The following is a 14,553-nucleotide window of genomic DNA, read 5'->3' as shown; positions in this document are numbered from 1 at the left end:
AACATTTGTTCCACACATTACCTTCCCTCTGTTACTGACCTTCACAGCATCCTGTTGGCCACAATGCTGAAATAAAGGCCACCACAAAGCAAACTTTCCAATCCAACTTTATCCAAATATGCATCCAATATTACATCAACAATTCAACTAATCACTTGTGCATTTCCTTAGTGAGTGTCTTACATATCCTATCCTATAGTGCCTTTGCCTATCCTAATGCTCCTACGCAGTGCTACCCCAGTGGCTGCAGCATGGCTAGTGGGAGGCTTCTGACTTTCAATGGGGGAGATTGCAAATGGCCTTGCAAGCCGAGGAGGTGGTGGCTGGGAGAGTGAAATTAAATGACAATGTTCCTTTTTTTTTCACTCTCCTCTCCCTCTTCTTGAGCAACTGTGGCTGGGCAGGCTGGATTTCTTGGTGTCTGAAATGAGAAAGGCACAAGGGTAGAGTTGTGGTGAGGGGATGGGGTAAAGCAAGTGATGCATGCTTACACCATGTGCAGCTTGTAAATTGGAAGAGATTGTGGGATGAGGGGGAAGTGGGATGTGAGAAGGAGGATAATGTATGTGGATACCGGCATCTTGTACTCTTTCAGCCCCATCGCTGACCAAGGGCTCAGCTATGCCCATGGCAGCACTGTCTCCTCCAAGGGGGTGAGGTAAAGCTTGTAATGTAAGGTATGCCTTGTGTTTTTTAGAGATTGCTGGTAGGTTATTGATGGCAGGGGATGGGGGCGGTCCATGCATTAAGCAGTGTGTGAGGCTAGTGGTGCAGTTGGTCAGAGACGTTTTTTGAAGATGCATTCACTGAACTTGACCACTTCTTCTTTCAGTATGATAGTAGCAAAGCAAATCAAATGTCAATATCTAAGTTGGATATCCAGGCCAAAGCTTCCGCTGTAGAGCGTGGATATCTTTTAGGCTGCCTGAAAATTTCCTCTGAGGGCGGTGCTCAATGAAGTGCTCCAGGGTCTGATTAGCATTCCACAGTCGCATGATGGGAAAGCTTTAATCGTCCATCTATGGAGAAGGTGGCAGAATCTACCATGACCAGTTCTGAGGCGGTTGATGGTTGTCCACTGTTTGCGAGGAAGGTTTGATCCTTCAGGTTGTACTGTGGGGTCCTCTATAAGGAATCCATTCTGTGTGTCGTAGTTCTACCAAGCATTTCACCATCGGTCATCAAGGGGAGATCGCTGAAGCGCTTCGACGACGATCCAAAATGGCATTCTGGATTTGAGACGGGTTGTTGGTAGGTTGTTCAAGTCGGCCTGGATCAGCATATTTTTTCTGGTGTAGCGGTTGTATTCTCTGGATACTGCATACTTGCGGCGTAAGTGCGGTGGTGCGATGTTTGCAAGCACGGGCAACCAAGGTGCCAATAAAAGTGTACCGGTGATAATTCTCATAGTAGAATTTAGCTGGACATCAACGGATTTGACATGCATACTCAATAGCCATGCCGGAGAGCAGTACTCCGCTTTCGAGTACACCAGGGCGACTGCTGCCGTACGGAGGGTTTAAGTGTCGGCTTCCCATGTGGATTCGGCAAGTTTCTGGATCGAGTTGACCCAACTCTTTAATTTCTTCCCAAGATTCTGGAGATGTTGTCTATATGATAGGGTGCAATCAAGGGTGACTCCTAAATAGGAGGGTTTTTTGGCATGGTTTACCTCTGCACCGCGAAAGGAGACTTTCAAAGCTTGGTTTGTTTGATGGGTGTTAGAAACATAGAAAATAGGTGCAGGAGTAGGCCATTCGGCTCTCCGAGCCTGCACCACCATTCAAATATGATCATGGCTGATCATGCAACTTCAGTACCCCATTCCTGCTTTCTCTCCATACCCTTTGATCCCTTTACCTGCAAGGGCCACATCTAATTCCCTTTTGAATATATCTAACCAATTGGCCTCAACAACTTTCTGTGGTAGAGAATTCCACAGGTTCACAATTCTCTGAGTGAAGACGTTTCCCCTCATCTCGGTCCTAAATGGCTTACCCCTTATCCTTAGATTATGACCCCTGGTTCTGGACTTCCCCAACAACGGGAACATTCTTCCTGCATCTAACCTGGAATGTCGAGGTGATGTACTTTTGAGGGTTTGGCCGAAGTCACCATTGGTGGAAGTAAGTCTCCATCCTCTGTAAATCACTGGTCAGGGTTTCTTCGGTGATAGACAGAATCATGTTTTGCTTTACCAAGGCAATGTCATCAGCGTATACAAACTTGCGGAACTCTGTTTCGGGCAGGTCACCAGTGTAAACGTTGAATAACATGGGTGTCAGGACAGAACCCTGTGGGAGTCCATTGTTCAATGTCCTATATCTACTCTTCTTGGTGCCAGAGTACACATGGAAGCATCGGTTGCTGAACATGGAGTTGAGAAGATGGATCACTGTCCTGTAGAGTAAAATGGTGAAGAGCTTGGAAAGCAGTCCATGTTTCCATACTGTGTCATACGCCGCTGACAGGTCCACGAGTGCTACGGCGGTCTTGAGCTGATGCTGGAAGCTTGCTTCGATGTGCGTTGTTAAAGCTACCACTTGGTCGCAGCAGTTATGGCCACTCTGAAAGCCCGGTTGCTCGATGATGGGGCCAGCCTGTGGAGTAGTAGCCTCTCCAGCACTTTATAACAAATACAACGTAAGGAGATTGGGCGGTAGCTGGAGGTTTTACAAGAATTCCCCTGCTTCAGGAGGGCAATTATTTTAAGTCTCCCTCCAAATAGATGGAAATTTATCAGTTTTCAGTACCTCAGAGAAGAAGGATGTCGACCATCTCTTCGTTTTGGATTCCAGTGCTTTTAAGAATTCTGGGTAAACACCATCTGGGCCGGCAACATTTCCAGTTTTGGGTGTCGTCAGGGCTGTGTTTTAGTTAATCCAAGATGAATGGATCAAACATAGTTGATGATCTTGGTGCTGCCATCAAGTTTGTCAAAAGCTGCCGCTTCACCTGGCCAATTCTTTGTCCACCGGAGCCGTTGATGTTTGTATCAAGTGGGATGCAGTGGCGTCTGCTCTGATGACCATCCTGTGTTTATAGGCAGGGTTTGCCCCGCCAAGTTGACAGAGCAGGGCCAATGCTTTCCTGCTGGAGTTAGTGAAGATAGTCTTCTCACCTTTCACGACTCACCGAGTTCAAGGACTCCAGTATTGCTGTGACACTGGCTGGGTGCTTGTTCAGCTAATACTCCTGGTAGAAAGCCTTCGCTTTCTTCTGTCCAAAAAATGATACATGTCTTTCTAAACCCCCGAGGTATACTGCGTTTTGCAGCAGCTTTAATAACTCCTATAAATCGTCTGAGGTCATGAACCCTCTTTGGGCATTGGAGCCAGGTCCTGGGGGTGACACTGCTGGCAGTGACCGCCTCGGTGATTTGGTCCCATGTCTTTCTTTTTGGAGGGCACCTGGCCCCCTGTGGGTAGAGGACAATGTTCCCATTAAACTGCATGGTGGCACGGCCACACAGCTGTCTGGAGGTCCCGTGTAGGTCGTTCACTGGCTTTACAATACCACACATGCATGAATAATCAGTGGTGGGACCCCAACTATTTACAATCTATATAAACGACTTGGAAGAAGGGACTGAGTGTATCGTAGCCAAGTTTGCTGATGATACAAAGATGGGAGGAAAAGCAAAGTGTGAGGAGGACACAAAAAATCTGCAAAAGGACATAGACAGGCTAAGTGAGTGGGCAAAAATTTGGCAGATGGAGTATAATGTTGGAAAGTGTGAGGTCTTGCACTTTTGCAGAAAAAAATCAAAGAGCAAGTTATTATTTAAATGGAGAAAGATTGCAAAGTGCCGCAGTACAGCGGGATGTGGGGGTACTTGTGCATGAAACACAAAAGGATATTATGCAGGTACAGGAAGTGATCAGGAAGGCCAATGGTATCTTAGCCTTTATTGCAAAGGGGATGGAGTATAAAAGCAGGGAAGTCTTGCTACAGCTATATAAGGTATTGGTGAGGCCACACCTGGAATACTGTGTGCAGGTTTGGTTTCCATATTTATGAAAGGATATACTTGCTTTGGAGGCAGTTCAGAGAAAGTTCACTAGGTTGATTCCGGGGATGAGGGGGCTGACTTATGAGGAAAGGTTGAGTAGATTGGGCCTCTACTCATTGGAATTCAGAAGAATGAGAGGTTATCTTATCAAAACGTATAAGATTACGAGGGGGCTTAACAAGGTGCATGCAGGGAAGATGTTTCCACTGATGGGGGAGACTAGAACTAGAGGGCATGATCTTAGAATAAGGGGCCACCCATTTAAAACAGAGATGAGGAGAAATTTATTCTCTCAGAGGATTGTAAATCTGTGAAATTCGCTGCCTCAGAGAGCTGTGGAAGCTGGGACACTGAATAAATTTAAGACAGAAATAGACAGTTTCTTAAATGATAAGGGGATAAGGGGTTATGGGGAGCGGGCGGGGAAGTGGAGCTGAGTCTGTTATGTATGGAGAAAGAGTCAGACTGAACACTGTGAGCTCAAAGTAAAGTGTGACCTTAGTCTCCAGAGTGCCTCTCCAACCTGTGAGGCCTCCGTAAATACCTGTACTCCCAAGGGATTATGGGATCCCTTGGGACAACAGGGGATGAGCCCTCTGGTGGCTGTATAGAGTAAATACAAGTCCACATATATAACAACACTCTCCCTACAAAGTCAATAGTGTAACAATTTACAATGTGAGTCAATCTGGGGCCCTTCTTGCCCTGGTTGATCGTCTCGGTGTGAAAGCTGGTGTTGTTGAATCATTTGTTGGGCCCTCGCTGGGCTGCTGTGCAGTTGGCCTTGTTGGGCTGCCTGGTGTGTTGGGTCCTGCTGGGCTGCTGTGGATGATGGGTTCTGCTCCTTGGTCAACCGTGGTGCCGATTTCCACTGGTGTGTATGTTGGAGGATCAAAAAAGGTAGGGTCCAAGGTGGGTTGTTCAGGATAGTTCGTGAATGTGAGTGTGATTTGGTCCAAGTGTGGTCCGGTGAATGAGTCCATTTGAAAGTTTGACCTGAAACACCCTGCTCCCCTCTTTGGCCATGACAGTGCCAGGAAGCCACTTGGGACCTTGTCCATGATTCAATACAAATACAGAATCATTGATTTCAATCTCGCGTGACACATTTGCGCTATCATTGTACGTACTTTTTTGAAGCCGCCTGCTCTCTACCTGTTCATGTAGATCAGGGTGAACAACGAGAGCCTTGTCTTAAGTGCTCTTTTCATGAGCAGTTCAGCAGGTGGGATCCCAGTGAGTGAGTGTGGTCTCGTGCAGTAGCTAAGCAGGACTCTGGATAGGCGAGTCTGCAGTGAGCCTTCAGTTACCCTCTTCAAGCCTTGCTTGATGATTTGCACTGCTCTCTCTGCCTGACCATTGGACGCTGGTTTGAACGGGGCAAATGTGACATGTTTGATCCCATTACGGGTATTGAATTCTTTGAACTCAGCACTGGACAAACATGGCCCGTTGTTGCTCACCAGGATATCGGGTAGGCTGTGTGTGGCAAACATGGCCCGCAGGTTTTCAGTAATGGCAGCAGACGTGCTAACCGACATTATCTCACATTCAATCCATTGGAGTACGCTGAGTCCATGGCCAGATCAGCCATGATCTTTTTGAATGGCGGAGCAGGCTCGAGGGGCTAGATGGCCTGTTCCTGTTCCTAATTCTTATGTTTCTTATGTCTACAACCACAAGGAACATTTTACCCAAGAACGGGCCTGCATAGTCGACGTGTACCCTAGATCACGGTTTGGAGGGTCAAGACCATAAACTTAGCGGCGCCTCCCTGGGTACATTGCTTAACTGCGAGAATGTATTACATCTGTGAACGCAGGACTCTAAGTCCGCATCGATACCGGGCCACCACACGTGGGATCTGGCTATCGCTTTCATCATTACGATGCCTGGATGGGTACTGTGGAGGTCATTGATGAAGATGTCTCTGCCCTTCTTGGGAACCACTACTCGATTGCCCCACAGAAGGCAGTCTGCCTATATAGACATTTCATCTTTACGCTGCTGGAATGGCTTTATCTCTTTCTGCGTTTCCACTGGGACACTGGTCCAGCTGTGAAGCACACAGCTTTTGACTAGAGATAATAAGGGGTCCTGGCTTGTCCAGGTTTTGATCTGCAGGGCAGTGATTGCTCACTCTTAAATGCTTTCATAATCATGGCTAAATCTGCGGGCTGCGCCATTTCCACACCCGTGGTGGCCAATTGCAGCCTACTGAGAGCATTGGCGCAGTTTTCTGTGCCTGGCCTGTGGCAGATGGTGTAGTTATATGCGGACAACGTGAGCACCCATCTCTGGATGCAGGCCGATGCATTGGTATTTATCCCTTTACTCTCGGAAAACAGGGATACGAATGGCTTATGGTCCGTTTCCAATTCGAATTTTAGCCCAAACAGGTATTGATGCATTTTCTTTACCCCATCAACACATGACAACGCTTCTTTCTCAATCATGCTGGAGGCTCTCTCAGCCTTAGACAGACTCCTGGATGCATAAGCAACCGGTTGCAGTTTCCCGAAATCATTAGCTTGTTGCAATACACACCCGACGCCATATGACGACGCATCACATGCTCGTACCAAATGCTTACATGGGTCATACAACACAAGCAATTTGTTTGACCATAACAATTTTCTAGCTTTTACAAAGGCATTTTCTTGGCTTTTGCTCCAAACCCATTTGTCCCCTTTTCGTAGTAAGACATGCAGTGGTTCTAACAGTGTGCTGAGACCCGGTAAGAAGTTACCAAAATAGTTCAGGAGTCCCAGAAACGACTGCAGCTCCGTCACGTTCTGTGGCCTCAGTGCGTTCTCGATTGCCTTCGTCTTCGCGTTGGTGGGCCTGATGATGTCCACCGCAATCCTCCTTCTCAAGAACTCCACTTCAGGCGCCAGGAAAACGCACTTCGAGCATTTTAACCTGAGCCCCATGCGGTTGAATCGACTAAGAACCTCCTCCAGGTTCTGCAGATGCTCGACTGTGTTCTGACCTGTGACCAAGATGTCGTCCTGGAAGACCACGGTGTTCATGACCGACTTCAGTAAGTTTTCCATGTTTCTCTGGAATATCGCCGCTGATGAACAAATTCCAAACGGGCATCTGTTATAAATAAAAACACCTTTGTGCATGTTGATGCAGGTGAGGCCCTTCGATGATTCCTCCAGTTCTTGCGTCATGTAGGCTGAAGTCAGATCCAGCTTCGTGAACGTCTTTCCTCCCGCCAGCATTGCAAAGAGGTCGTCGGCCTTTGGTAGTGGGTATTGGTCCTGCAGGGAGAAACGATTGATAGTTACTTTGTAATCGCCACAGATTCTGAAGGTGCCGTCTCCCTTGAGGACAGGTACGATCAGGCTGGCCCACTCGTTGAACTCAATCGGTGAAATGATGCCCTCTCGTTGCAGCCGGTCTAGCTCGATCTCTATCCTTTCTCTCATCATGTATGGTACTGCTGTTGCCTTGTGGTGGATGGATCGTGCCCCCGGAATTAGGTGGATCTTCACTTTTACTCTTTGGAATTTCCCGATTCTGGTTTGAACAGCGAACGGAACTTGTTTAAGACCTGGGCACACAAAGTGTCGTCAGCGGGCGATAGCGCTCGAACGTCATCCCAGTTCCAGTGTATCTTTCCCAGCCAGCTCCTGCCAAGCAGCGTGGGACCATTGCCCGGTACCACCCAGAGTGATAGCTTGTGCACCGCTCCATCGTAGAAGACATTTACAGTAGCACTGCCGATTATGGGAATCAGTTCATTCATGTAAGTTCTTAGTTTCGTATGAATTGGAGTTAAGAATGGCCTTGAGGCCTTGTTGCACCACAACCTTTCGAAAGTCTTTTTGCCCATGATGGATTGGCTCGCGCCCGTGTCCAGATCCATTGACACCAGGAGTCCATTTAGTTCAGCATTATCGGGGGACAATTCGTGGTGAATGTGTGCACCCCATGTACCTCTGCCTCCTCAGTCTGAGGCTCTAGTTCGTCGTGATCCTCCGTGGATCTGTCCTCCTCTGCGACATGGTGGTTTGCAGGTTTAACAGGATTAGCAGCTCGCCTGCACATAGGCTGGAAGTGTCCCATTGTTCCACAGCCCTTGCAAACATACCCTTTGAATTGGCATGAATGGAAACGATGATCACCCCCGCAGCGCCAACAAGGTGTTAATGGCATTGCATTCATCACCCTTGATGGTGGACTCTGAGACATCTGCGGACGTGTGTGACCTGCCCTGTTCGTTGCAATTCAAAAACAACATCACTTTGTTCACAGTACTTGTAGCAGCACTTCTGAGAGATTTGCTTCGTATTGTCACTGGTGGCAATGAACGCCTGGGCTATCGCTATGGCCTTACTCAAGCTTAGGGTCTCTACAGTCAAAAGTTTGCGAAGTATGGCCAATGCCAAGTACGAAAAAATTTCTGAGCATCTGCTCCAAATGTCCTTCAACTTCGCAATGTCCTGCAAGGTGCCTTAGCTCGGCGACACAACTCGGCACTTCCTGGCCTTCAGACCTTTTGTAGGTGTAGAACCGGTACCTCATTATCAGAACGCTTTCCTTCGGGTTCAAATGCTCTCGGACTAGTGTGCATAAATTATCGTATGATTTCTCCTTGGGTTTCGCTGGAGTGAGCAGATTCTTCATGAGGTCACACATTGGTGCCCCAGAGATGGTGAGGGGGATCGCCCTTCGTTTGGCAGCATTTTCTTCCCCATCTCGCTCGTTGGCCACGAAGTATTGGTTGAGTCACTCCACAAAAGTGTCCCAATCATCTCCCTCCAAGAATTTCTCCACGATGCCCACTGTTCTCTACATCTTTGGATTCGCTTGTTTGTACTCCAAACAGTAGTAGTGATGTTGGGGAGGGCATCAAACATGAAATTAGGGGTGCGTGCAATAAAGGTGCAGCAGTTATAATGGGTGACTTTAATATGCACATAGATTGGGCTAACCAAACTGGAAGCAATACGGTGGAGGAGGATTTCCTGGAGTGCATAAGGGATGGTTTTTTAGACCAATATGTCGAGGAACCAACTAGGGGGGAGGCCATCTTAGACTGGGTGTTATGTAATGAGAGAGGATTAATTAGCAATCTCGTTGTGCGAGGCCCCTTGGGGAAGAGTGACCATAATATGGTGGAATTCTGCATTGGGATGGAGAATGAAACAGTTAATTCAGAGACCATGGTCCAGAACTTAAAGAAGGCTAACTTTGAAGGTATGAGGCATGGATTGGCGAATGATACTTAAGGGGTTGACTGTGGATGGGCAATGGCAGACATTTAGAAACCGCATGGATGAACTACAACAATTGTACATTCCTGTCTGGCATAAAAATAAAAAAGGGAAGGTGGCTCAACCGTGGCTATCAAGGGAAATCAGGGATAGTATTAAAGCCAAGGAAGTGGCATACAAATTGGCCAGAAATAGCAGCGAACCTGGGGACGGGAGAAATTTAGAACTCAGCAGAGGAGGACAAAGGGTTTGATTAGGGCAGGGAAAATGGAGTATGAGAAGAAGCTTGCAGGGAACATTAAGACGGATTGCAAAAGTTTCTATAGATATGTAAAGAGAAAAAGGTTAGTAAAGACAAACGTAGGTCCCCTGCAGTCAGAATCAGGGGAAGTCATAACGGGGAACAAAGAAATGGCAGACCAATTGAACAAGTACTTTGGTTCGGTATTCACGAAGGAGGACACGAACAACCTTTCGGTTATAAAAGGGGTCGGGGGGTCTAGTAAGGAGGAGGAACTGAGGGAAATCCTTATTAGCCGGGAAATTGTGTTGGGGAAATTGATGGGATTGAAGGCCGATAAATCCCCAGGGTCTGATGGACTGCATCCCAGAGTACTTAAGGAGGTGGCCTTGGAAATAGTGGATGCGTTGACAGTCATTTTCCAACATTCCATTGACTCTGGATCAGTTCCTATAGAGTGGAGGGTAGCCAATGTAACCCCACTTTTTAAAAAAGGAGGGAGAGAGAAAACAGTGAATTATAGGCCGGTCAGCCTGACATCGGTAGTGGGTAAAATGATGGAATCAATTATTAAGGATGTCATAGCAGTGCATTTGGAAAGAGATGACATGATAGGTCCAAGTCAGCATGGATTTGTGAAAGGGAAATCATGCTTGACAAATCTTCTGGAATTTTTTGAGGATGTTTCCAGTAGAGTGGACAAGGGAGAACCAGTTGATGTGGTATATTTGGACTTTCAGAAGGCTTTCGACAAGGTCCCACACAAGAGATTGATGTGCAAAGTTAGAGCACATGGGATTGGGGGTAGTGTACTGACATGGATTGAGAACTGGTTGTCAGACAGGAAGCAAAGAGTAGGAGTAAATGGGGACTTTTCAGAATGGCAGGCAGTGACTAGTGGGGTACCGCAAGGTTCTGTGCTGGGGCCCCAGCTGTTTACACTGTACATTAATGATTTAGATGAGGGGATTAAATGTAGTATCTCCAAATTTGCGGATGACACTAAGTTGGGTGGCAGTGTGAGCTGCGAGGAGGATGCTGTGAGGCTGCAGAGCGACTTGGATAGGTTAGGTGAGTGGGCAAATGCATGGCAGATGAAGTATAATGTGGATAAATGTGAGGTTATCCACTTTGGTGGTAAAAACAGAGAGACAGACTATTATCTGAATGGTGACAGATTAGGAAAAGGGGAGGTGCAAAGAGACCTGGGTGTCATGGTACATCAGTCATTGAAGGTTGGCATGCAGGTGCAGCAGGCGGTTAAGAAAGCAAATGGCATGTTGGCCTTCATAGCGAGGGGATTTGAGTACAGGGGCAGGGAGGTGTTGCTACAGTTGTACAGGGCATTGGTGAGGCCACACCTGGAGTATTGTGTACAGTTTTGGTCTCCTAACCTGAGGAAGGACATTCTTGCTATTGAGGGAGTGCAGCGAAGGTTCACCAGACTGATTCCCGGGATGGCGGGACTGACCTATCAAGAAAGACTGGATCAACTGGGCTTGTATTCACTGGAGTTCAGAAGAATGAGAGGGGACCTCATAGAAACATTTAAAATTCTGACGGGGTTAGACAGGTTAGATGCAGGAAGAATGTTCCCAATGTTGGGGAAGTCCAGAACCAGAGGTCACAGTCTAAGGATAAGGGGTAAGCCATTTAGGACCGAGATGCGGAGGAACTTCTTCACCCAGAGAGTGGTGAACCTGTGGAATTCTCTATCACAGAAAGTTGTTGAGGCCAATTCACTAAATATATTCAAAAAGGAGTTAGATAAGGTCCTTACTACTAGGGGGATCAAGGGGTATGGTGAGAAAGCAGGAATGGGGTACTGAAGTTGAATGTTCAGCCATGAACTCATTGAATGGCGGTGCAGGCTAGAAGGGCCGAATGGCCTACTCCTGCACCTATTTTCTATGTTTCTATGTTTCTATGTATCTCGTCGCCAGTTGTTATGTATGGAGAAAGAGTCCAACTGAACACTGTGAGCTCCAAGTAAAGTGTGACCTTAGTCTTTTATTGCCGGTCTCCAGAGTGCCTCTCCAACCTGTGAGGCCTCCTTAAATACCTGTGCACCCAAGGGATTATGGGATCCCTTGGGACTCCAGGGAATGAGCCCTCTGGTGGCTGTACAAAGTAAATACAAGTTTACATATATAACTGAGTCCATGATCAGATCAGCCATGATCTTATTAAATGGCGGAGCAGGCTTGAGGGGCCGTATAGAAACATAGAAAATAGGTGCAGGAGTAGGCCATTCACCCCTTTGAATGGCAGTGCAGGCTCAATGAGTTCATGGCTGAACATGCAACTTCAGTACCCCATTCTTGCTTTCTCGCATACCCCTTGATCCCCCTAGTAGTAAGGACTACATCTAACTCCTTTTTGAATACATTTAATGAATTGGCCTCAACAACTTTCTGTGGTAGAGAATTCCACAGGTTCACCACTCTCTGGGTGAAGAAGTTTCTCCTCATCTCGATCCTAAATGGCTTACCCCTTATCCTTAAGACTGTGACCCCTGGTTCTGGACTTCCCCAACATTGGGAACATTCTTCCTGCATCTAACCTGTCTAAACCCATCAGAATTTTAAACGTTTCTATGAGATCCCCTCTCATTCTTCTGAACTCCAGTGAATACAAGCCCAGTTGATCCAGTCTTTCTTCATATGTCAGTCCTGCCATCCCGGGAATCAGTCTGGTGAACCTTCGCTGTACTCCCTCAATAGCAAGAATGTCCTTCCTCAAGTTAGGAGACCAAAACTGTACACAATACTCCAGTTGTGGCCTCACCAAGGTCCTGTACAACTGTAGTAACACCTCCCTGCCCCTGTACTCAAATCCCCTCGCTATGAAGGCCAACATGCCATTTGCTTTCTTAACCGCCTGCTGTACCTGCATGCCAACCTTCAATGACTGATGTACCATGACACCCAGGTCTCGTTGCACCTCCCCTTTTCCTAATCTGTCACCATTCAGATAATAGTCTGTCTCTCTGTTTTTACAACCAAAGTGGATAACCTCACATTTATCCACATTATACTTCATCTGCCATGCATTTGCCTTATCCACATTATACTTCATCTGCCATGCATTGCAGATGCATGGCCTACTCCTGCTCCTATTTCTTATGTTCTTATGTTCTTAATTGAATGGGCCACACAGCTAGTTAAAGTGCCCATGCACCAAAATAAAAATTACAGGGAACATTGGTTGAGAACCTCTCTTCCAGTATTCACCCCCTGCACAAAGGCCTCGAGTGCTGCGTCCAAGACCCTGGGTGCACTTTTCCTGGCTCGTTGAGCCATTTGGATTAGTGTTGAAGCACTTTTAACATTTTTCATCATCGGAAGGCAGCACACCTTTAAGAGGTGCAGACTGCTTTTAAGAGGTGCAGGCTAGATTTAAATAAAGCTAGCTTTATGTAACGCTAGCCTCGCACGACCATCAAAACTTTGGCCTCCTGTTGAATGCACACTTGTCAGCAGCGTATTCAGCGCCAGGCTGCACGCTACAATCATATAAGGCAGCTGCCAGCACGAATTTTACATCACTGTGCCCACGCTCGTTTTTCAGTGTTATCCAATTTCAACCCCCTCCCCCCCCCCCCGTGAGTTGTAATCAATTGGTTGCAGGTACCAGGTGACTTGATCACTCCAGTTAATCAACAGGTACTTTTAAAAAATGTTTTAGCACAACCTTGTTTATTCATCAAAGTTCAAACCAACATGCAGAATCTGAAGATGAAAAATGAATTCTGCCATTTGCGGTAATTCCTATTTTATACTGCAAATTACTAATTCTGTGTAAAGTCAGCTTTCTTATAGCCTGATGGCAGAATTTTTAATCCATGATAGCAATATGATGCAGTTTTGATTTCGTAGGAGAATTTGATACACCAGGTAATATTGAACTATTCTACATTTGTTGTGCATTGCACCATAAACTAATATAATATATATATACCAATACAATTTTTAATGTTATTATTGATATCAAGTTTATACTCTGTAAGCTGCAAAGGAGAATCAATTAATAAAGTGGATAAAGAAGCACTTTATTATATTGCAAACATTTGTTTTTTTAAACCTCTAAGCATTGCCTTGTACGTCATGTTTTTACCCTCCACAGCCATATCTTGATGTAGGAGCAGCTGTGAATGCTGTCTCCCAGAATAGTTGGGCATACGTACATGAAGCTGTCTAATTTACTGGCCACATTAAGCACACCATAAGGGGCACAGCAAACTGAACTATTGTTTTAAAACCCCTTCGAGGATCATGCTATCGTTGTTCCTTTTGCCTCAATAATACTGTCATATCGGTACTTAACTATCAAATATATATCACACTTATCCATTATTTGACTCACCGTACGAGGCTGAGGGCAGGTGTGTTCTATTTCCTCCATAGTTTTTGATGGAAGCTTATAACAGGAGGATTTTGGGATACCTTCTAGTGACTCAGCATCAAATTTAAGAACTGGCATGACCGAGGAAAAGCTGCTGTCTCCACGACCTAACTCCACCGATCACTTTATTGTCTGTCAATTTTTTTCCCCATGCTATTTAAATTTTAGTTCTCACACCCCCGGGTAAACGTGAGCATTATTCTCTCATATTAGCTAAAAGGCAGGCCTTCAGCTGTCGCTATAACAACCATTCAGCAGTCGGTTTGTTACTACCTCGCACAGCACATTCATTTACATAATGTGCACTGGTTGGCTGTTTCCACGGCTGAGATGAGAGTGAAGCAAGGCACATAACTCTTGTGCTGTGCGAGAGACAGTGACGACTTCAGCCTGTGCCAAGAGGGGCGATAGATGGGGGAGTCAAAACACAATTGCAGGGAAACAGAATTCTAGTAATCCCATCATTATTTACCCGGATTTGAAAAATGAGTTCAGCGAGCAAATTGGAGAGAACTAACAGCCTGTCTAACTGCCTCAATGTCACTATTGCTTAGTGGTACTGCAGTGAATATACCGTGCTTAAACAATGTTAGTATCTTTAATAGTGGTCACAGTGGTCAAAGCTGCAGATCACACTGACACTGTTATATACAAATATTAGCTCTCTT

General features: G+C 46.2%; 1 protein-coding gene across 2 annotated transcripts in view; it reads right to left on the bottom strand.

The window, feature by feature from the left end:
* The window catches only part of LOC139275719 (choline-phosphate cytidylyltransferase B), a 90,171-nt gene extending 76,043 nt beyond the window's left edge, over positions 1 to 14,128 (bottom strand). For both annotated transcript variants that reach the window (XM_070892898.1, XM_070892899.1), the window contains exon 1: positions 13,847 to 14,128. In XM_070892898.1, the coding sequence (XP_070748999.1) occupies positions 13,847 to 13,963 (117 nt within the window). In that variant the 5' untranslated portion in view covers positions 13,964 to 14,128. The remainder of the gene's footprint in view (positions 1 to 13,846) is intronic.
* Positions 14,129 to 14,553: the final 425 nt, after the last annotated feature.

This window comes from Pristiophorus japonicus, chromosome 11, assembly GCF_044704955.1.
Source record: "Pristiophorus japonicus isolate sPriJap1 chromosome 11, sPriJap1.hap1, whole genome shotgun sequence".
NCBI classification, from domain to species: domain Eukaryota; kingdom Metazoa; phylum Chordata; class Chondrichthyes; family Pristiophoridae; genus Pristiophorus; species Pristiophorus japonicus.
This window is presented reverse-complemented; position numbering and strand designations above follow the sequence as displayed.